At 55.0% G+C, this 23,446-nt stretch overlaps 1 protein-coding gene across 9 annotated transcripts in view; it reads left to right on the forward strand.

Annotated features, from left to right (window-relative positions):
• Positions 1–23,446, forward strand: part of LOC103658422 (myelin basic protein) — a 114,528-nt gene that overhangs the window by 38,703 nt on the left and 52,379 nt on the right. For all 9 annotated transcript variants that reach the window (XM_040632422.1, XM_040632424.1, XM_040632425.1 and 6 more), the window contains one exon: positions 3,814–3,901. In XM_040632422.1, the coding sequence (XP_040488356.1) occupies positions 3,814–3,901 (88 nt within the window). The remainder of the gene's footprint in view (positions 1–3,813; positions 3,902–23,446) is intronic.

Genomic DNA, 23,446 nt, shown 5'->3' on the forward strand with positions numbered 1-23,446 from the left:
CCACCCTGGCGAGGAGGAGGAGCTGGGGACAGGCAGGGAAGTGGCAAGGGGCCGGGCAGGGTGAGGGCCTCGCTCCCAGATACCTTCCCCCACACCCTGACCTGCCCAGACCCTGAGGGCAGGAGGCTGGCACGGGTGTTCCAGGCAGAGGGACAGCTTGGTTTCTGTTGTCCTCTGTCCCACAGAAAAGGCTGTGAATGTTTATCCCAGTTCCCAGCGACTTCCTGTTTCCCCGAATCCCCAACACCACTGGGAGTGGCTTCCCAACCTTGTCAATGTGCTGGAAAATCCCATCTTACTCCCGTTTTGCCATGTGTATCCTCAGTTGCTAGCGAGCTGGAGCACTACCGTGTGTATCCTCAGTTGCTAGCGAGCTGGAGCACTACCGTGTGTATCCTCAGTTGCTAGCGAGCTGGAGCACTACCGTGTGTATCCTCCGTTGCTAGCGAGCTGGAGCGCTACCGTGTGTATCCTCCGTTGCTAGCGAGCTGGAGCACTACCGTGTGTATCCTCCGTTGCTAGCGAGCGGGAGCACTACCGTGTGTGTCTTCAGTTGCTAGCGAGCTGGAGCACTACCGTGTGTATCCTCAGTTGTTAGAGAGCTGGAGCACTACCGTGTGTGTCTTCAGTTGCTAGCGAGCTGGAGCACTACCGTGTGTATCCTCAGTTGTTAGCGAGCTGGAGCACTACCGTGTGTGTCTTCAGTTGCTAGCGAGCTGGAGCACTACCGTGTGTATCTTCAGTTGCTAGCGAGCTGGAGCACTACCGTGTGTATCCTCCGTTGCTAGCGAGCGGGAGCACTACCGTGTGTGTCTTCAGTTGCTAGCGAGCTGGAACACTACTGTGTGTATCCTCAGTTGTTAGCGAGCTGGAGCACTACCGTGTGTGTCTTCAGTTGCTAGCGAGCTGGAGCACTACCGTGTGTATCTTCAGTTGCTAGCGAGCTGGAGCACTACCGTGTGTATCCTCAGTTGCTAGCAAGCTGGAGCACTACCATGTGTATCTTCAGTTGCTAGCGAGCTGGAGCACTACCGTGTGTATCCTCGGTTGCTAGCGAGCAGGAGCACTACCATGTGTATCCTCGGTTGCTAGCGAGGGGGAGCGCTAGCGAGGGGGAGCACTACCGTGTGTATCTTCAGTTGCTAGCGAGCTGGAGCACTACCGTGTGTATCCTCGGTTGCTAGCGAGCGGGAGCACTACCGTGTGTGTCTTCAGTTGCTAGCGAGGGGGAGCACTGCCGTGTGTATCCTCAGTTGCTAGCGAGCGGGAGCACTACCGTGTGTGTCTTCAGTTGCTAGCGAGGGGGAGCACTACCGTGTGTGTCTTCGGTTGCTAGCGAGCTGGAGCACTAGTCACTGTTCAGAGTTGTTGGGTGAGACTGGGGGATCTCAGTCCGGGAAACACCAAGTTAGTTTATGGACTGACCGGTAACAGCAGCTTCACTGGGGAAGGTGGACGCAAACCTCTCCCCTCCTCCGTGATTTGGGTGTTAATTATCAATACGCCTCTGACATATGTAACATCGGCTCTCATGTACGTGTGGGAACGAGATTACGAATGTTGGTTGGTGGGCTCTCACCCTCTCATCCGATCCTGCCTGCCCAGTGGTGGAATGGAGACCCCTCGCTTGTTTGGGGTGGAGGCTTCCAGAGGGCTCTGGGGGACGGGGATCGGGAGCAGAGGGCCTCCTGCTGTGAATCCAGAGGGCTGGCCTCTGCCTCCCCGAGGTCCCCTGCTGCCTGGGTCTCACCTTCTCTCCCACCTGCTGGCTGCCTGCATGGGCTCGTCCCTACCCCTACCCGGGAATCTGTCCCGGTCTGAATCAGACCTTCTGTTGATGGGGTAATAACGTATGGCTTCCTCACAAGAAGACTCCTATTAGTCAAGACAGTTTTTGTTGCAAGTGGCAAACCCCACTCAAAGCCCTGAGACCTGGGAGGGAGGGAGAAGTACAGAGACGGGCCCAGGGGAACACCCACTGGTTTCACAAAGGGCATCTCTCTCCCTGCACCCCCCCACCCCCCAGGCTTTCTGGCCCACCTGGCCCAGGGAGCACGCAGTGCTGGCAGTGGCCCTGAGGTGGTGGCAGTCCAGCTCGGCTCCAGGAACTTCCACACAGCTGGTTCCCGCCCTCAGAGCCACGTGCCCACTCTCGAGCCTCCCAGAGATCTGTCACAACAAGGGAGGGGAGTCCCTCGAGGAGGGGAGCGGGGAAGCTGAGCGGGTCAAACATGCCTGCTGTAAGACAAGGCTTGGGGACCAAGCTGGGGGAGGAGGCAGCTAGGTGCCAGAGCCAAGGCAGCAGAAGGGAGGATTGTCACCTTTTCCCCCAGTTTCCGTTTTTATTTAACAAACATTCATAGAACAGTTCCTGTGTGCCAAGTATGTTCAGAGCACTTACAAATATTAACTTTCTTAACCCTCGTTACAACCACAACACGCAACCATGCAATGTCACTATTTCTTCTTTTTTATAGACAAGGAAACCGAAGCACAGAGAGGTTAAGTGACTTGTCCAAGGTCACACAGCTAATAAATAAAAGCCAAGCCAGAGTATACTCCCAAGCAGTCTGGCTCAAGAGCTTGCATCCTTAGTGACTGTGCCTGCCTTGCTCTTCAGAAGGAGATGAATGTACAACAGGAAGAATACCTATCTCTCGGTCCTAGCTGGAGACTTGGGGAATGAGAGAGGCCTGGGAAAAAGTGATACAGAGAAGGGTGGAGGCCAGAGAGAGGCTGCAGGGCGTAGCAGGCCGCCAGGGCAGTGTCCGGGAATGTCCCCTTGTGCATGTGGCCTGCCAGCTCCCGTGGTGCTGGTCATAACCCAGAAAAACGCAAACCAGGTCCACGGTCAAGGGCAGGAGTCTGGTGGCGCTGGTGGGAGTAACTGAAGTGCGGGCCTCGCGCTCTGGCCGCCAGGGCAGGTCAGACGGTGCTGTGCTGGCCGCTTGAAGCCACCACCAGGGTCCCCGGTTACCAGACCAAAGCAAGTCACAGAGCAGTGAGCGGAGCGAGGCCCAACAGAGCTGCTGGGGCGGTGCGGGGATGTGGACATGCGGAGGGGCGCAGGCATGGGGAGGGGCGCAGAGATGTGGAGGGGCGCGGAGATGCTGAGGGGTGCAGGCAGGCCTTTTGTAGTTGCACTCCCTGTCACACTAATGAGATACACTTGATTAAACAAATAGGAAGAAACTAAACCATATCTAGTCTATGCCCTTAAAATTTAGACCTAAACGGAATGTGCACCCCGGTGCTGCTGGTAGGGCTCCACGGCAGAGCAGAGGGGATGCGGGCGGCAGCCTAGCCCAGCTCCTCCTCTGTGGCCTCAGGGCGCCGCGTGGACATTGGCATCGTTTTGCCCCCGAAAAGGCCCGTTCTCGCACCAGGGCTGCCCTGCCTGCCTCCAGGAGGCCAAAGTTGGAATTGAAGGAAGGCAGGTTCGTTGTCCCCTCCTACCTGTGCGTCCATCTACCTGCAACCCAAACAGGGACTGGGCGGGCGGGATGCTTCCGGCGCACACGCAGGATGATGAGCTGATACGTTTCATCCCAGGTGCTACTCAGTTTCTTTTGTATGAGAATATATCCCCTGGCACAAGAGAATGCTTGCGAGCCCAGGCCGAGAAAAGCGGCGGAACTCAGAGTCCTCTGCACAAAACCCACCCCGAACCCAGAGACTGTCTCTCACGGCTGGACGATGAGCAGAGGGATGCGATTTTCTGCTGGAGAGTTTATAAGAAGAAAAATGTATCACAGCATCTCATTGATAAAACACTGCATCTTAAGAGAGGGTCTTGTTCTGCTTTGTTTCCAGGACGGAGGGCCTAGCGCAGGAGAGTCTGACAAGAAGAGGGACGTCCGCCAGCTCTCCCGGGAGGCCTCGGAAGACAACGAGGTGTTTGGTATGTGACTGGGAAGCCAGAGGACGGGGCTGTATGTGCGCAGATGCACGCATTTGGGGAAGGTTTTAAGTTTTCAGTCACATGAGCAATCTGTGAGTCGTTGTCAGTATTGAAAATGCAGAGGCTGTAGGAATGTGCGCTAAGTCCCCTTGGGCAGCCTCCTGCGCTCGGTCCGTCCTCCCCAACGTGACCACGCAGGTGGCCGGTGGCAGCTGTCCCATCTTGTTCTTGCTTTCACGCTTTGTGCCGTCCTGTATGCAGACTCCAGAGACTTCCCAGGCGCAGCCCTGCTGTGCGATACTCCTTATCTATTTGACCATTGTGGGTGGGAAACCTAATCGTGCTTATAAAACAAACCAACAGGGACATGAGACTGTCCCGAAGCCCGGATATTTCAGCCACAAAGAATGACTCAGGAGGTGTTGGAAAATAACCGTTTTCTGTAAAAGTTTACTTGTTCTATAAAAAGTTACTTTTTGTAAACTTTCTATAAAAGTTTCCATACACGACTCACCTGCATTTCTGTGCCCCCGCAAGAGAATGAATGAATGAGTTCTCATTTGATTTTAATGTTAAAAAAATCAGCTTTCCCATGTGACACGATGCTCCGTGACTTGCCCACGAGCACACGGCTGAGGGAGACGCGATGCAGATCTGTCCTCGGGCCCTGCTCTGTTCTCCTCCAAGAATTCCCAGAGACGTGGGAATGAAGGGGCAGCAGGAAGCCTGTCCCGACCCTGAGGGCTCACTGGCGTATCAGAGGGAAAGGGAGCCGTTTTCTGGTTACTGAAGTCGTTGTCCCTTGGTCGCTGTTGCGTGCCTGCAGGCTGTGACGCTCACGGCAGACAGGCCTCCTTGCCGCGTTCCCCGGCCTGGCCGCTGCTTACTTAGGAAAAGGGTTTCTTAGTACTTTGGCTTCTCTGGCAGGAAAAGCCGCCCAATTTCTCGTTCCTGTGATTCCATCCTGAGTAAACACCCATAATGACGAAGTACTGCTGCCCGCTGTCTCAATATCTTAAACTGTCCTGAAAGTCAACATAACCCAGAGGCATGGAGACTGAAAACAAAGCCGATCCGTTTGACGGAAACCAGGGGGGTCAGACACTTGCCCGGTTGCACCTGCTGCACAGTGATTTTCCCGGGAACTGGGCGGGGCAGGGAGGAGGCTGCCGGAGCACTGTCCGCTGCCCTCCCACCGCGGGGCCCCTACCGCTCTGGGGCAGAGCTACCGGAGGGAGAAGAGGCCAGCACTCGAGGCCAGGAGCCGCCGGCGGCGTCCTGAGTGCAGATTCGAACTGAGCACCTGAGTGTCGATGATTTCAAGAGTAGATCCGTCTGCGAGTCTCTAAAATAAAGGTTTCTCTAGACTACCTCTCTGCTCCCATATTCCAACTCCGTGTGTATATAAACACGTAAAAGAAAACGACAGAATAAGAATGTCCAATTTTAGGTTTCCTGTATGACAAGAATACCTTTTAAGAAGGATTTAGGTGGAGCTTACTTATTTTTAAAGCAAACATCATCTTCCTCATTGTTCCCCTGGTTAAGAGCTTTCAGGGTAGTTGACAGCAGTATCCGTCACCCTGTTCCCGTTGGGCCCACACACTGCACACGTGTGCACACGCACTTGTGACGTAGATACGCGTAACGTGAGAAGGGTCCTCGATGATGCGTGTTTCCCTAAACCGGCGTCAGCGTGGTCTGGTTTCCGACGCTCTCCCGAAGGCAGTGCTTGTCAACACACTCCCGTAGACGCTCAGCTTGGAGGCCGAGCCTGCAGGGTCGGCCGTGCACCCGTGTGCACCGTGGCACACACTTGCGTCTGTCTTCTGATGTGAAGCACAGTGGCACAGGCAGACGCCGCTGTGCAGTTTGCTCTGGCTTCCCAGGGCTAGAGCCCCGGGCTCGCTCCCACGGGGGCTGTGGTGCAGCCCTCACGTGGTCAGGAAACAATCCCTAATCATCACCTTCACGACACAGGCAGCTGACCCCGGATCCAGGCCGAGTCACAGCAGAGGGCAGGTGTGAGGAGTGTGCGGTCTGACGGCATCTGCCCTTGAATGAGGGTGGCCTGGGGGGGGCCTCGCAGCTCCCGCGGTTCTGTGCTCAGCAAGCCTGACTCATACAGACCGGGAGTCCCTGCAGAGCCGCCCGGCATCTGCTTCTGAACTTAAGAGAATCCCCCACTCCTGATGCTTTCCTGGAATCCAGAGAAACCCTGGTCTAAAGGGGGCAGAGTGGCGAGGGAAAAAGAAGCTAAATGGATCTTGGCTGTCAATCTTGACTGTATAACCTTGGAAAATATATCTGAGCATTCTTTTTAAATTAGGAAATGTTGTACAAATGTCATTTCAAATGAAATCGGCAGCTGTCTCCCACTTTTCCTGACTACACAGTTCTCCGAGTATCATAAAAAACATTTTAAAAACCCATGCTTTTGCGATGTTCTGTGAGCCCTGAGTCATCGGCACCCATGTAGCGATAATCTTCAAGCTCCCAGCAGTCATGTTGTCCACGTGTCAGACAAACGGCCCTTATCCTTTCCCTGACACATTTCCTCAGGGTCTAGTCCTCAAGGTCTCTGTGAATGTCAGGAAAGACCATTGTCCTTGAGCTGGTTAGAGTCCTGGCTTAGGGACAGAATTAGAGGGGCTGAGAGAAGTTCGAGGCCAGGGGCAGACCACGGCAGGTGCCCGGAGCCGCCGGTCACACACTGCACGCTCAGAATCCCAGAGCGCAGCTAAAACCAGCGGGCTTCCCCCGTACCTCCTGGAAGGCCAGAGCCGATCACGTACTCATCAATGCGCCAGAGGCTTTGTTGACCTTTTCGTTTCATGGGAAAATCCCAGCAAAGGCTGATTCTTGATCTAAGCGAGTCACTCCTGAGAGGGCACTTCTCAATCTCTTCCTGTAACGTGTTTTCTGACTAGATGTGGTCTTACTTAGGACTGTTTGCCTGGTTACCCAAAGAGGAAGAAAACACGGTAGCCTAGAGAACCACGTGTTGTCTGAGCTTTGGGGAACCGGGTCATTCTGCGGTAGGCCGGTTACTGAGCTCTTTTTTGCACCGTGCACCCACACATGTCGTGCACAATCCTCGTCATTTGGAAAGCAGTCAGCAAGGAACGCAGAACAGTCATCCCCACCCCTCCCTCCAGAGTTCGCTTGCCACAGAACAAGGGCAGGCAGGGCAGTTGAGGTGAGCGGAAGCCTGGGGTCTCCCTAAATTATAAGTGACAAAGGAGCAAAATCCCCAAAAGAGGGCACCCCTGCTCTTTCCAGACAAGCGTGGCTCCTTCCAGACATGACCCACATCTCCCAAGTCAGAGCGGAAGGGATGAGTCCCCAGCACACCGGGTGAGCCCGCGCACGGGCCTGCAGGATCCCAGGGTCGTGAGAACATTGCCTCCCCGCCTCGGCACACAGCAGGGCCCGTGGCTAAGTGAGGGACGCACGGCACGTAGGGTCAGACTCCTATGGAGAGTCACGGGGAAAACCTTCAGCAGCTCAGTGCTCAGATAATGGAGATAGAATTATCTATGTATGGCGTTCAGCAAGAAAGTATTCGTACTGGAAACACTGACGTTTATGCAAGTACGATCTACTAAGTATAAGTATGTGCGTGTGTCTTTGTTTCACAGAGCTGGTTAGCTCACGGGAAGAAGACACACAAAGAGTAACATACAGAAAGCGTAAAGTCGCGGTCGAGTCAAGTAAGACCACGCATGTGCACCATACGGCAGTTGCCAAGAGCTGAACGTCCACCTGGTGGAGATGAGACGCCGTCCGTTTGTTTAATTTCTCATTTTATGAGGGAGGCGGTGCAGCCGCGCCACGTTAGCCGTGTCATTTCTGCGCTGCGCTCGTCTGCTCCAGGGAAGCAGGGGAGGTGAGAGAAGCCCCCCGAGCGGACAAGCAGGCTCACAACTGTGCAGCTGTAGGCAGCCCTGCCCCCCCGGGGACCGTCAGGAGGGGTCTGCGTGCGTTCCTCAGAGGGGGCCCCGCTGTGTTAGTTTAACAGGTGTAAGAGCTCTCCTCCTGTTCCCGTCTTTATCGCAGATGGCCATGTGGTCGTCAGCAACCACAGGGCACTTCCGCGGCGGCTGTGGCGATGGGCTCCACAGGTAACGTGTAGTAAACGGGATGCTCAGCTTCCTGTCACCTCGGCGCTCGGTCTGAGGCACGTGTCCCGCTTGTGGCCTCGCCTCGTCGGTCCTGCGTGGCTGGTGCACAGCCCTCGAACTCCTCCAGGGACGGGGGGGGGGGCCCTCTGGCTGGGGAGGACCTGTAAGAGCGTGTGCAGGGCCACACCTGGAAAATACTCTGTGCCGTAGACAGAGCTGTTCCCCGAGGATTTTCACCCAGCAATCAAAAAAAATCATTGCCTTCTTTGTTTCCAAGACCCTTTCATGAGAAGATGTTTTTGAGCTGCTGTTTCAGTAATAATTGTATTTGATCAATCCTGATTACTGGACTGAGTAAGCAGCAGTCATGGCTGATAGAAAATTCTGTCCCAACTCAGTACTAACTGAAGGCCAGGGATCCGCCCCGTGCTTGCTGGGGCCCCCGCGTGGCCTGTCCTCGGGCAAGGTGATCAGCGCCCTCCCAGAACGGCTCTCGGCAGCCTCCCCTTGAGAATCGTGGATGCTGGCTTTAACGTACTGCTGATGACGGCTTGATTGCTGCCTGGACCCGTTACTCGTATCTCGGCCAACGACAGAATCAATACTGAGCGTGTTTTGGGGGCAGATATAAACCAGGGAGTCACAGCCACAGGTTGGGAACTTGAAGGAACATTCGATGTCATCGGGTCTGACCCCCCAACGTAGAGATGAGCGTCTGCCGGCCAGGAAAGAGGCCTGAAGGGCACAGAGACAAGAGCATAGCTCCCGCTCCCGGCCCTGCCCTGAGCCCCCCCCAGGACACAACGGCTTGTCCCTGGGGGCCATGGAGAACAGAGCAGCTTTCATTTCTGTGGTTGACAGATACCTTAAAACAGTGAAACAAGAGGAGACATATTATTGTGCGCATTTGCCTATGAATGGCACTTGTATCTTTCAAAACCACACACCTGCGAGGGTTTATGTGGCCTTGTTGTCATTCCCAGGCAGCCCCTTGGGGGCGCCCCTCCTTGCTTTCTGGGAGCTTACTCCTGTCTGGCCAACAGCTGCTCCCGGGCAGGTGCGGGGGCAGTGCCGAGGGCCCCTGCGGTGAGCGTGGGAGCTGGGGGCCCGTGGGAAGTCTGGTTCTATGTGGCAGCCCCCACCACGAGCAGCTGGACAACCATCCCGGCCTCTAGTTACTTCGGTGAGGCCGTATCACCGAGTAACTCGGCATATGGACTTCAGGCCTCTGGCAGGACATGCAGCCTTGGTGTCCGGTGCAAGTGGGGACCTCACAGCTGACCTCTCGGTTGTTGTGAGGAATACATGGCATCAAGCAAAGTTGCCCTGAGCAGAGCTCGTCAGGGAGGAGGCAGGGGCCATGTGCATTGCCACCCACTGTCTCCACCCAGGGCGCACCTGTCCGCGAATGTCTGGCCTCCCCAGCCAAGCCCATCCCACCTTGAATAGTCTGCACACATATATGATATTTAATTGTATGTGTGGCGTTTGAATGTCAGGTGTGCGGATGTCATGTGCCGTTTTCCTGAATCTTCTGCGCTAAGGCTCATTTTCCAGACAGATCGTCTGAAGAAAGTAATGGGAGAGACGACAAAGGCCAGTACCTAGAGACAGCTGACCTGTCTCTGTTCGGGAGGACCTGTTCGGCAGGACCAGGAGCCTCTCTGTCCTCTGCCACGTGGGCAGCAGGGAGGGGTGTTGCTGGCACTCCTCTGCTGGCAGCACTGGTCTCTTATGCCCCCAGAACCCCAGCATGCTCGTGGAATAGGCACTCACCCACTGACCTATGCACCACCGTGGTCCACGCCACCATCGGCACGTAGCTGGATGATTCCGGGAGCCCCCTCTGTCTTCTTCTTCTGTGCAGACCCCCGCCTTCACGCCCAGCCCCTCTCCTCTCACACCGTCACAGAGCACACAGCCCAGTGCACACCCCTCCCTGCCCAGCGCCCCGCCACCTTGCCACAGTCTGTGGGCCCCTGTGGGCTCCAGGGGCCTCTGACTGCACCTCCCACACTCCCCTGCCTCCCTCACCCCGCTGTTCTCTGTTCCTGGAGCATGGGGTCTTTGCACAGGCTGTGCCCTCCCCCTGAAACACTCTTCCCCGGACATCTGGTGGCAAGCTCCCCACCCCTTCCAGTCTGGTCTGTGCCCACATGTCTCCTTCTCAGTGAGGTCCCCTCTGACCAGCCTACTTAGCAGAGAGCTGCATTAGGACAGGTGGGCAATGCCAGCCTACCAAGCGAACACCAGAATCTCAGAGCTCGATGTCTTGGCTTTACCCATGTCAGAGCCCAGCAAGGTCAGGCAGCTCTCCCCCAGCAGTGACTCAGAGACCCAGGCTGCTGCTCCTGGGGGTGTGCGCAGCCAGAGGGTGGCGTGCCCTGCAGGGACACAGCGTCCATCACTTCCACTGACACTCCATGGGCCAGAAGTGGTTCTGTGACCCCAGCACACAGGCCATCACATGGCCCTGTCTGGCCAAGAGGAGGGGAGCCAGGATCGGGGGACGCTGCCTCCTGCTGCCGGGAGTCCGGCTCACCATGCACGGCGTGTTGTCTGCGTCCCCCGGTGCCCGCGGAAGGGGAGCTCAGCATGCAGACACAGGGCCGCCCACCTCCTTGACGGGCCTGGCCGTGCGGCTTAGTCAGCATGTGTGATAATGCAGTGATCCGAGGGACCCCACCTCTCCCTGCTGCCCTGTCCTCTCCTCGCTCTAAGGCAGACTTGCGAACCGCTGTACTCTGAGAACAACGCCTCCTAACCCTGAGTCGTGAGAAGCTCTGCCTTGTGCTGCTGCTGAGCGAGTGACGGGCATCAGAACATGTGTGTGCACGTGCTCGTGTGCGTGTGGGTGCGCATGCGCATGTGGGGAAGTGTTCTTCCCACTGACAGAGTATCTCTGAAACGCTGGGAGTTGCCTTTGTTCTTTAAATTAGGAATTGCTAAGACTACCTTCATTCCAGCACTTTCATAAAAACGGTTGTCCTTGGCTACGGTTTGTAGTTTTTCCATATAAATTCCCCATAACGGTGAAACCCTGGGCCACGCAGCCCCTGTGGGGAGTGGCTGCTCCCCAGCTCCTGGTGCCTCCCGCGGAGAGCGCCGCCCTGCAGGACGCCCCCCGACTGCAGAGACAGGTGCACTGCGCCCAGCTGGGCATATCCTTGCCCTTGTGGCAGGCGCTGCTGGCCTCCCGGCCCCCTGAGGCCACAGCAACTCGTCATAGCAGGGCTAGCGTTGGCGGTTGTCTACAACCTCCTGAGTTTAGATAGGAGCGAATACTGTTTCACATTCTGGAGTTGAGGGAGGGTTCTCCGAGGTGGGCACGGGCTCGCACACGTTCCCAACACCTCCCTGCGCGGTCTGCAGGTGAGGTCAGGTGAGGAGGGGGGATGTGCTGCTCCGGGAAGGAGGCCGGGGGGGCCTGCAGGCAGCTGCATGGGCAGAGCGTGTCCTGCGAGGCGACCCTGGGTCTGGCGGAGGCTCGTGCCAGGAGAGAACGATGCTTGTGCATGCCGCAAGCGTGCTGGGCATCCCCTCCGGAGTCACAGAGGCCTGACGGTGGTTGCCTGCGCACTTAGCCCACTGGGCCTGGCCTTCGCCATCAAATGGGCGGCTAGGAGTCACTTGAGGCCATCCGGGCCACAATAGGACAACTGAAAGACATCCAGAACAAAGAGGGAACACAGACCTTACAAACGCGCAAATAGCAGCTGCAGGGGCTTCGGCCAGTGGCCAGCAACCCCAGCTCGTGGCCCGGGGACGCATGACCGTCCTGGCCCCTCCGTGGACCCCTCTGTCTGACCAGCCGCTGTGCGGCTGACGAACGAGCCTGCTGGGTCTCAGGCCTGCGGTTGGAACGTGCCCGTGTTTGGCTCCCGTCGGTAAAAGTCACCATTTCCCATTCCGCCTCGCCCCCTGTGGGAACTTGCAGGGCGAACCTGGGAGCTGCAGGGCGGGGGACCGTCCCCTCCCGAAGCCTCAGCACCAAGAGCACGTCCGGGAGCCTGGGGCCTGTGGACGGGACCCGCCGGCAGGCAGAGCGGCGCTCACGCACACCTCGCCCAGCCGCGGCGGCTCGGAGGTGGCCAGCGCCCTCTTGTCACCTCTCCCGCCGACAGCAGGGTGGTGTGTCTGTTCCGTGAACCCCTACGGGGTGAGCCCCCCGCTTCCTCACCTCCACCAAGAGCGTTACTGTCGATATTTTCTAAACTGAAGAAATGACGTGTTTAGAAAGGAAAATAAAACCGCACACTATGCTCTGGGTTTGGCAGCGCTGCCGGCCAAAGACGACCAGACCCACAGCCATCCTTACCCACCACAGCGACCAACCCCGCCTATCCACACCACAGCCGTGACTGAGCTCCGCTTTTCCGACCGGTGTTCTCCTTGGAGCTGCGATGTGTGATGTGCCAGGAAGGCTGTCAGTGGTCCTCAGTCCGCGCTGCCCACCCCGCAGCCCCCTGGCTCGCAGCCACAAAGGGTCGAGTGAAGGGCAGGTCCTTGCTTCAGCCCAGGCTTCCCGCTCTACGGGGGTGTCACTGCCCTCCATCAGCCATGCTCCTGGGCCCCCCAAACCTCCCCGTACACGTCCAGACCCAGAGAAGCAGCCCCACGTCTGTCCGGCGGTGACCTCCTGTACCAGTGACGGTGGGGGCAGGCGGGCTGCTGATCGAGGTGATGAGTGTGGCACGGTGCCGGCGGGTTTGAGGTTATCGCTCGGGAGGGCGGGGTGGTTACGGATGTTCGCGTCTCCGAGGTCAGGGCCGTTAGAGATGCACGTGTTCTTCGCCAGCAAGTGAAGTCCAGGTAATTTAGGCACATCCTACCTGGAATATTAAATTAGTTGGACTTGGTGCATTCAGGCCATTTTTATCTCAGGACTTTATAACTTACATAAAGTGCACATAGGAAGGCACCTTTCTCCGTGTCTCTCTGACAGCAAGCAATCTACCCCTGCCTCTAGCTGAGACTTTTATTTAAGTTACTTCAAAAAATCATGTCTTAACGTTCAATTTCTTTTTCCCGGAAGCTTTGTTAAGAGCCGGAGACGTGAGCAGGTGTTACAACCAGTGGTCCCAGAACTGGAACGTGACGGGATCAAAGCACGGCAGCCACAGGTGGAGAGGCGGGGGTGATGGGACGCACTTGTGAGGGCAACACAGCAGGGACTCCGAGCACGCTGTGGGATCTCGGGGGGATCTTAGCGTAAGATTTGTCCGTCTTTCTGGAAGCAGGTGCAGCCCAGCCACAGTGGTGTGCAATTTGATGCACACACTTCTTCACACATGCACGGACACGCTCACACGTGCTCACGCTCACGCACAGAGGGAGGGAGGGCAGGGGCTCTCCCGCGTCTCCTGGAGCTGGTTCAGAGGCCCGTGGTGGAGGTCTGTCTGTCTGTCTGCAGGCCGTGTGGACCTCGCGGCTGCGTGCGTGACGCGCGAGCTGCTGAGTGGAGTGTGGTAGCACTGTCGCGGCTGCTTGCGCTGGGAAAGGACAGCCGTACGTTTACCCTGCAGGACGTGGGCACCCCCTGCGTCTCCTTCTGCACACCAGGTTCTGGTCCTGGCTCGTCTCCTACGGAGGAATCCGCCTCACTGTGCAGGGGATGCTGTCCCATCCCCCAAGTCCTTCTTCCTCACTTCCATTAAAACTGAATGAGAGCAATAAGTATCTACAATCGTGTGGGGGTGAGGAGCCAGCCGGGGCGGGGTGGGGGGAAGCACGACAACAAAGAGAAAATTGAGGAACCCTAGGCCAGGCCGTCCTGCGGGTCGGTGGGGTGGAGCGGAGACCAAGGGGCTCGGACGTTAGGAACAGGGTCATGTCGTATATGCATGCTCCTTGGGTTCCAGTAAATGGTCCTTCAAAGTTCAGATGCCTGGGACAATCGGCAGCACTTTGACTCACTCACAAAGGAACCATCCCTTTGAAATACTGTACAAACCCGGCATAAATTCTCCGAAGGTGGGACTTCCTAAGCCATTGACACAGAACGTTCCACTGAGCAGTGTGCAGCTGGGTTCCAGTCCTGGGGTGTGCCGAGAAGGACCCGGTAACTGGCTGTCAGCGCCAGCAAGGCTTAGAAAGGGGAGAAAGTACGTAATTTGACATTTAAAATATAAGTAGAATGCTATTTTTGTGTTTCAGAACCCTAGTTTATTTTCAAAAATTATGTGAGTTTTCGAGTCTTTATTTTTGCAACTGCTTCTCTCTTCGGCAAGATTCTCGAGCCAGGAGAGAAGCGTTCTTTGCCAGCTACACCCCGATGAGTCAGCAGCGCGCAGGTTTGGAAATGCTTCTGTGGAGCAGTCGTGCTCTGGGGACGTGGAGCTTCTCCAAGTCAAGAGAGGACAAGAATGCGGGAGAGAATTGCTCAACGAGAACATGTCAGTTTTGTCCTTGCTGTTGGCACCCTGTTTAGGACATCAGCAGTGACAATGCCCACAGTCAGCAAAACCCCAAACAGTACCTGTTTCTGTGGCTATGGGAGTGGGCATCCCCCAGGGAGTCATAGGTGGTCGGGGGCTCCCCAGTGACATCTGCGTGGGACCAGAAATAGTGGTGCACAGACAGGGGTGGACAACAGCCGTGACCTTTCCTGAAGGTGAGCACATCTGAGCTCCGACACCCTCACGTGGGCAAAACACTCCTTGCAGACCTTCTGGCGTAGGGTCTGTACTTGGACCCTACACCTCCAGGAGCTTCAAAGACAGAAACTAGACCGGAGCTTTCTTCGTTCGGGTTTGAACGGGGGCCAGACTAGGACGTTCTCCATTCTGCATCTCGTGTGAGTGCAGGGGGACAGCAGTGAACCAAACAGTAGACACCCTGCCTCTTGGACATTGCTTTCCAGCCGGCTTCAAATCTGACTCTCGCTTGTTTAAGCGAGTGTTTTCTGCTTTGACCTCCTTGGGCCTCACTACTGACATCCATAGGATGCAGACTGTCATACCCGCGGGGCCGCGGCGTGGGGGGGACAGACTGTCATACCCGCGGGGCCGCGGTGTGGGGGGGAATGACATCAGTAACACGGTGGTCTTGTCACGAGAACCGTGGATTCTCCTGCCATCCCCCCTCTTCAGGTCATCAGGCCCCCGTTTGTTCCACCCCCGCCCCCTTAGCCAGAGGTCATAAACACGTTTGCTGTGCTATGCTCCTGCCTTTTCCCCACCACCGTGTCATGCCCAGAATGCTCTGGAGGCAGGATCACAGCACTCTTCCAGGTGGAGGACGCCACCCCACGGGGGAGCCTAGAGGGCCACTCTCACCCGCTCCTTGTTGGGTGCGTGAGTCCCTGCAAGGGGCTTTTCAGTAGAAGGAGTGTGTTTCCCAGCGGAGACAAAGGAGTTAAGCAGAGAAGCCAGAAGGGACACCTGCTACACTTAGATCTTTAATTCTCAGACTGACAGCATCCTTCTTACCAGCACTGTCTGGTGGTCACATTTTAGTAAACTAATTATTCAAGTTCTGGCTTTTTAGTTGTTTTCAGTAGTCCTGTGACTATAATTTTTGCTCAGAATCTTCTTCTGACGAGCAGTGGATCTAATTATTTCATTGCATGACACACAGAGATGTTCTGATAGATACATAATCAGCAGTTAATTCACTGGCATTCAGAATTAAATACTCAACAGGTTTTAACTTCTTTCAGTTGCCTTAAAAACCGGAGCATATCCCGTTTCGTCTTCTGATTTCTGCTTGTTGAAAAGTTATATTGACGCGACACCGCAGTAAAATGGAGACATCCTTAATTGCTTTCATTTTCAACAGATTTATGGATTTATATACCATAAAGTTCACCTGTTTTAATTGGGCAAATTAATGGTTTTAGTATATTCCCAGAATTGTGCCATACCCACTCTAATCTAGTTTGGAAACTTGTTGTCACCCCAGAGAAAGCATCTACCGTTGGCAGCTATCCGTCCCCCACCCACGGTGTCCAGCCCTTGAAACCACTCTGTCTGTGGCTTTGCTGACTTGACACTTGTGGCCTTTGTCACTGGCTTCTCTCACTTAGCACAGTGTTTTTAAGGTCTGTCCGAGGGGGGGCGAGTGTCAGCGCTCCGTTCCCTCTTTTGGACAACCCCTGATTTGTTGGTTCCCTCCTCGGCTTGTGGAGGTGTGGGCTGCTCGCTCGCCCCGGCTGTCGTGAGCCCTGCTGCCGGCCGCTGTGCCATTCGCGGTCTCGGTGGGTGCAGGGGCTCCGTTCTCGCGGGCGGACGCCCACCAGCGGTGGCTTTGTTTTGTTTCTGTGTTGAGCTCCAAAGGGCAGGGCTGTCTGTGTACATGTTCGCTTTCATGTCCGGCATTTGCACGGGATTCTTTATCAAACCCCATTCCACCACCCAGGGGGGAAAGTGCATTCTAATGTCTGATTCACTTAATCCATAAAGATGTCAGGCTAGCAGGCAGCTGAGGAATGGAGGGACCCTGGATATTTTGTGGCATCAGAGATGTCTTCTCCCACCTCCAGGATTTGTGGTCATCACTGAAAGATTAGCTTCAAGTTCAGCTTCTCTAAGCCGATGCTTACCGACACTTTCCCCACATCTTCCAGGGCTGCCCCTCCCTGCACGCAAGAAACGAGACGGTCATTCCAAGTCTCTGGGGACCATGATCTGTCGCATGCCCCCAGGTGCCCCAGGCACGTCAGGAGGGGCTGCCCACCCCAGATTCGTGGTTCGGGGGGACGGCTGGTGTTAGGGAGAGCGCGGAGGCGGCGGTGTACCGAGGGACCCTCACAGGCTCTGAGCTCTGCTCTTCTGGGCCCCATCCTGAGTCTTGCCCTCACCTCGAGTAAACCGTGCTGCTCTGTCTCGTGGGGGAGCGTGAGCCGGTGATGTAAGGTACGCCAGCAACGTTGGGAATTCTGCTCCTGCAGCAGCGGGTTCCCATGTCTGTGAATGTCCCAGAATAGGATGACAGCCTCCATGGGGAACATCTCGGACGCTCCTGGGACGGGAAGCGGCTTTGGGTCTTCACATCACCACTAGGAACGTGGCGAAATAGTTAACAGGTCCACACGGACGAGAATGAATATCCGTGGCTAACTTGCCGCGTGGCCCCGCCGTTCGAACGTGTGGGTTATTGAGTATTTTGTACATCAGCCGGTCGTTGGCATTAATGACATGCTGCCCTCCGGGTGTTTCCATGCAGACGTGCAGTCCGCTCTCGGGCTTGCCGAGCTGTGCTGCCACGGCCGGCAGCGCCTGGACCCTGGCCTGAGCGGCGGGCCCACTTCTGACTGTCGCAGCTCGGGGACGGCTTCCTTCTCCGTCCTGTGTGTGGCCGACTCGCTGGCCGGTTAAGCGATTTCACGGGCACGTTGGCGCTTTTTCTTTCTTTCTTTCTTTCTTTCTTTCTTTCTTTCTTTCTTTCTTTCTTTCTTTTTTTTTTTTTTAAGATTTTATTTATTTATTCGACAGAGAGAGACAGCCAGTGAGAGAGCGAACACAAGCAGGGGAGTGGGAGAGGAAGAAGCAGGCTCATAGCAGAGGAGCCGGATGTGGGGCTCGATCCCAGAACGCTGGGATCACGCCCTGAGCCGAAGGCAGACGCTTAACCGCTGTGCCACCCAGGCGCCCCCATGTTGGCGCTTTTTCTAATAGAAGAAAGAGATGAAATGAATTCATGAAGTAATTTTAACTTTGAAAGTGTCTTGGCTGCAGAAGGTGGAAATCCTGAGCACTGCGGGATTGTCACTGTCCACGTCCATCAGTGACCCCGGCCCTCCTGACTCCCGCGCGAACCTGAGTGGTTTTCAGAACGTGCGTCCCAGGCCGGTGGAGCCGCAGGTGTTTCTGTGGGGTCATCGGTCACGCGCTCATCTCTGCTGGCGGCTGCCTCACGCATCGCCGACCCGCTTAGTCCGGCACTGACCTTGTCTCATCCATGGGCTGTCGCGTTTTCATGGAGGTTATGGAGGCTGGGCCGTGGCCTGTCCGTTCGCTGTTCTGAGGCTGCTTTGGGTCCCATTGTCATCCGCGTTCTCCAGGATGTAATGTTCCTTTTCCAGTGGGAAAGAAGCAGCAGACTGACTCCGGGCACGAGAGCCGATTACTTAGACGAGCACGCCTCGGTCACGACGTAGGAAGATCAGAGAGACCCGTTTATCAGTGTGTCTGGGGGGCTTCAGTCACACACACGCCCTACACACACGTGTGCACACAGCACAACAACACGGAAATCTGCCACCATCCCAAGGATTGTCTTTAGGGAGACAGACATGTCCGTTTCCTAGACGTAAATGAATTTGAACAGAAAAAACGTATGGCTGTTGTTTAACGAATGCTTTTTTCCCATTACAAGTTGAGCTTAGTTTGCCAGCATTTCAGACGTGATTTTGTCCGTTCCCAGAGCAGGCGGTTTCTGGGTGCCTTAGATGTATGTGTGGAGCACCTCCCCCGGGAGGCGAGCACTGAGGGGGCACCGGTGGGGCGAGGCGCTCACTCCGGGATGGGTCGAGCCCGGGGCCAGCCTCCGTGAGAAGGACCCACAAGGCCAGGGCAGGGGTGGTCTCTGAACTGAGCTCTGCGAGTCCAGACAGGGCAGCAGCTCGTGGGCCTCCAGAGAGAGATGGGGAGACGAGGGCAGAGCTGGGGAGGCAGGGTCACTCTGCCCCTTGCAGAACCGTCACAAGACGACTTTGCAGGTGATGCTGGGAGAGCGGTTCTGGTCTCTCGGTGGTGAGTGAGCCCTGAGGATCCTAAACACGGTGGGGACTGAGAGATCGGACCGCGGGGGACCCTGTCTGGTGGTCACACATCCAGGATAAGGCTGCAGGGATGCTGCTGAAGCCGGGGCCACAGGCCTGCAGAGGGGAGGCAGGAGGGCTGTGACGGAGGATCGGCCCTCAGCCTCCCCCACGTTGTCCTGGGGCCACAAAGCACCACCCTGAGGGCCTTCCCTGCCCCCTGGGCTGCATTCACCTGCCGCCCTGGTTGGTCTGCGTGGCCCTGGGTCCCATGGCAGAACAGCTTCTTGCCCCGAGGCCTTGTGAGCAGGTAATCAAGGTTAGCGTGCTGAACGCTCTGTCGCTTGCACTCAAACCGGGGTGGCGTACCAAGCACGGCCGCTGCGGGCAGATGGGCCCAGGCCACCAGCGTCCAGAGCGGGGATTCATGTCCTGCTGGGGGTGGTTCGCACGGCCAGGAGGGTGAGGGCGGAGGTGACCAGAGACAGAGGCTCAGGCCGGGGCTACAGCTCCCTGTATTGGAGTCCGGGTCAGCAAAGGTCAAGCAGAGTGGCAGAGGCGAGACAGGCCTTGGAAGGTGAGCGGGTTGCTGTGGTGTGAACGCTCAGGTGTATGAGTGGCGTCCGTTAAGATGGTGTTTGAGGCAGGTGTGACTAGATTGTCTTCGATGTGTTCGACGTCCGTCCTCCCTCGACGCGGGGCCCACGTGGAACGCAGGCGAAGGTAACACGCTCCCATCACGACACCGTGAAGTTGTGGGTCCGTTACAAGCACAGAGTATTCAGGGAGATCAGAAGCTTTGTCTCCGACAAACCACTTTCTAAGGACGACACTGCGTGCGCCACGTTTGGACTTGTGTGGACAGACAGACCGAGGGGACTTCACAGCCCACCCCAGCCCTGCTGTGAGTGACGCTGGCCTCAGGTGGTCAGAGAGAGCAGTGACTGCCACCTGCCACATTACATCACACAGCCGTGTCTTAGATGCTCAGGGACTAGTAACCGGGACCCCTGAGATTACCCAAGACTGGTGGGAAATGTCACCACATCGTCTCGGTGATGAAGATTTTAAACCTTACTGTTAGATTCAAGGGGACCGATTTCCCTTGGAGAACTTTGTAACACACACCCACATGTGAATATAGACGTGAGCTTATTGTCATGATGTGGAAATGCCGACTTTCTACTTATGACAGTTCCCTTATGAAATTATCAGTTTGTTCAAGGTTCATGCAACAAACCATAAAAACAGATGATCACAAGTACCCATTGTGGTTGCTTTAGAATTTTCATAAATAAATCTTTTTAAGTGTCTACTTCCACTGGATGAATAGATAGGGGATAGTTTCAGTTTCTTCGGTTGGATACCCTATGAAATTAAATGCTAATCTGACTATAGAATCATGATAAATGGTCTTGAAATCATTTCCAAGAAAGAAAATAACCCCCCCAAAAGTATATTAGTATGCACCTTACTCAAACAGCACGTATCTAAGAATAGTTAAAGCAGCCCGTGAGTTGATGAGAGTTCACCTGAGGCCATTTCTATAAATCTCTTAGAATGTCTTTTTTCTCCCCATTTATCTAGTGTCACATCACCTTTTCTTGCTCTGAATAATCACGTTTTATTGCCTGAGTTTTTTAAAGCATTTCACTGAGTATTTCTTAACCTGAAGAGTTTTCAAGTTATTTTTATCCTTAAAAACTAGCAGCAGCTAGCACGAGCTGGTACGAGGCTGGCACGGCAGAGGCACTCTCTGGGTGCCGGATGGCCGGTTGTGAAAAGCAGACATTGTGCGAAGAACCCCCATCTCTGCTGTGCCAGACATTTGACACCATTGTTCCTTGGCTTCCAGGGACAGAAAGTGCCGCAGTACAGATCTGCAACTGTCCCCAAGAAAAGACCTAAAAATAACTCTCATTTACCCAACTGTAAATGTATCGATTATTTGTTACGCTGTAAGCCAGGGGTTATGTCTGTCCTGCAGGACAGAGTAAATATTAAAAGGTAAGGAATGATGCAAGGATTCTCTGAATACTTACCAAATAGCATTACTGTTTCTAGGGGGGAGAGTTAAACTGGAAACTGTGTTTCAGTTAAGAGAAGGGATGCCAATCAGAGCAGTTAAATCCTGGACTCTTGCTTCGTCTTCATCTGATCACAGCAAACGCCACAGCAAGGCGGTCCGATGCCAAGCGTCCAATCTTTTCGGAAGAGCAAGGACACGGTTTCTGGAACGTGTGCCTTTGGCTGCAAGGACGAGAAAGCAGGCCACTTCTGTGACCTACTCCCTCCCTCCTTTAATGTGGAACAGCCGCGGGTAAACGTTGGACGTTTATGCATTCAACAAGTAAAGGTTCCGAAAAGATCATGGAAGGTGATGGTTATTTCCATTTTATTGTGAATGGGTGTTTCCTCATCTCCGCATCAGACAGTTCCAGGTTTGACCACTTTTATATAGTGCTGTGATTCGTAGAAACTTGACGTCTTTTTATTGGTTTCAAATAGATAATGTGAGGTCTACTCTGCTCTCTGCCTACTGCAGGCCTTTCGTCAGTAATTCTTCCAAAAGAAGCAGTCTTCTGTCAGCTGATAGTTAGCACACGACTCTCAGAATTGAAAGGGAAGGAAAAAAGGAGGGTAAGAAAATTACAACGTTAAGTTCTTTTTTTAAGAAAAGGATTTTATTTATTTAGAGTATGAGCAGGAGGAGGGGCAGAGGGAGAGAGAATCTCAAGCGGACTCCACACTGAGCGCAGAGCCCGACGCGGGGCTCGATCTCATGACCCTGAGATCATGACCTGAGCTGAAATCACGAGTCGGACGCTCAACCCACTGAGCCCCCCCAGGCGCCCCTGACATCGGTTCTTAAAGATGAACAGCACGCATGTTCACGGCGAGCTGGACGCAGACTCACACGTCACTAGAATTTTATCATTTGTATGTGATTTTGCACAGAAAGTTCCTCAGTGACCAGAGAAGTGCACTGTGCTCAGAACAGGGGCAGGGACATGCCGAGCGGACGCGGGAGGGGCAGGTGCCGCGAACACCCTCCTAACTCAGAAGTTCTGCTTACGAGCGTGTCACACGCGACACGTTGATTCCGTGGCAGCAGAAGTGCTCAGACTCAGCCGCCTGCCCGGCCTGTCCTCGACTCCCCTGGGCTCCGGCCACTGCTGGCGCATAGCCCCTGCCTGATGGCGCCTTTCTTTGTCGAAGAAACAGCTTTCCTCCGACACGCGGGCCGGTCAGATCAGGTCTTGCTTTCTTTGCATTCCGCTTCTGAGTTTGGGTCACTGTTCCCTGTCCTCTGGGTCCCTGCGGATGTTCCCGAGTGGCCCTGGCGTACGAATTAAAAACCAGTGATTCCAGAGAGCGGACTTCCTTCTGGCAAGCAGACCCACTCATCTTCTTGTTTTAAAATAATCGTCATTAATGTCTTTCGTTAAAACCAACTACCTTTTTAAAGCTGCGTCATGTCTGAAGCCACAAAAGCCTCAAGCTGGAAGCAGACAATACCTTGCCATACCTTCTTACCTCTGGGGACAAAAAAGGAGCTGAGTCAACTCTTGTGCTCTGGGCTCCCAACGCACTGACCTCCCTGAAGTTGTGTGATGTTCAGCTATCAGTTTTGTATCCTGAGAAGGCTGCACAACTTGTAACCCCTGTTCTTCGAGCTGAAAATTAGGTGATAGACCCCAGAGGTCGACGAGCCCTCTGTACAGGGGGAGCTAGTCAATACGCAGGCTCTGCGGGCCACACGGTCTCCTTGGTGCTCGCTCAGCTCCATGTTTGGAGCCCGGAAGCAGCCACGGATGACTTTGCCGGTAAATGAGCATGGCTGTGTTCCTATAAAGCTTTATTTATGGACACCGAAATTTGAATTTTATATCCTTTCCATGTGTCATGAAATACTATTTTTTTTCTGTTTAAACTATTTAAGGAGGTAGAAAACATTCTTAGCTTGCAGGCTGTACAAACACAGGAGATGGGCCAGATGGGGTCGTGGGCAAAGTTTGCCACCATCTTTTGCATCCCCGATGTTGTGGATGCCTCCCTAGGTTAGTGACGCCGTGCCGACTTCTGCTCAGTGCAGAGTAGAAACGAGAAAGTCTGCCTGGGAACTGCCATACAATTTCTTGTACCTTAAAAATATTACATGAAAAGCTCACAGCAGCACCCATCGTATGAGTTAACTGGCGAATGATTCCTGCACGGAGCAAGTAGCACACACACACACACTTGTGTGCGTGCCTGTCCATACGTACGTTGGCACGAGTGCCCACGTGCATGCGTGCGGCCATACCTAGCCGCTGCTCCCTTCCGAGCCCCGGGGAAGTGAGAATAGAAGGCAGAGTGGAACGGACGCAGTCACAGGCCTGGGACCTCACGTTTGTCCCCAGGACTAGTTATGAAGTGGTAGGAAAAAATACGCAATATGGTATCAGGAAACTTGGGTTGGCGTTTCTGCTCGCTGCACGCGAGAGGGTAAGACTGTCTGGGCCTGACGGCCTCACTTGTCCGGTTGGGGTAGAGACCTGTGCCCTTCGTGGTCCCAGCAGCACAGCGTTCGTGCGCCTCACGTCGGTTCTTGGAGAGGCTGCCTCTTGCGCCTCTGAGCGGGCATTTTGGACTTTGCCTCCTGCTCTGTCAGTGCCACCGAGCTGCTTTCCCTTTAGACTGAGCTGGTGTTCCCGTTTCCTTTAATCTGAGATTTCT

The sequence above is a fragment of the Ursus maritimus genome, unplaced genomic scaffold (genome assembly GCF_017311325.1).
Source record: "Ursus maritimus isolate PB19 unplaced genomic scaffold, ASM1731132v1 scaffold_18, whole genome shotgun sequence".
Classification (NCBI taxonomy): domain Eukaryota; kingdom Metazoa; phylum Chordata; class Mammalia; order Carnivora; family Ursidae; genus Ursus; species Ursus maritimus.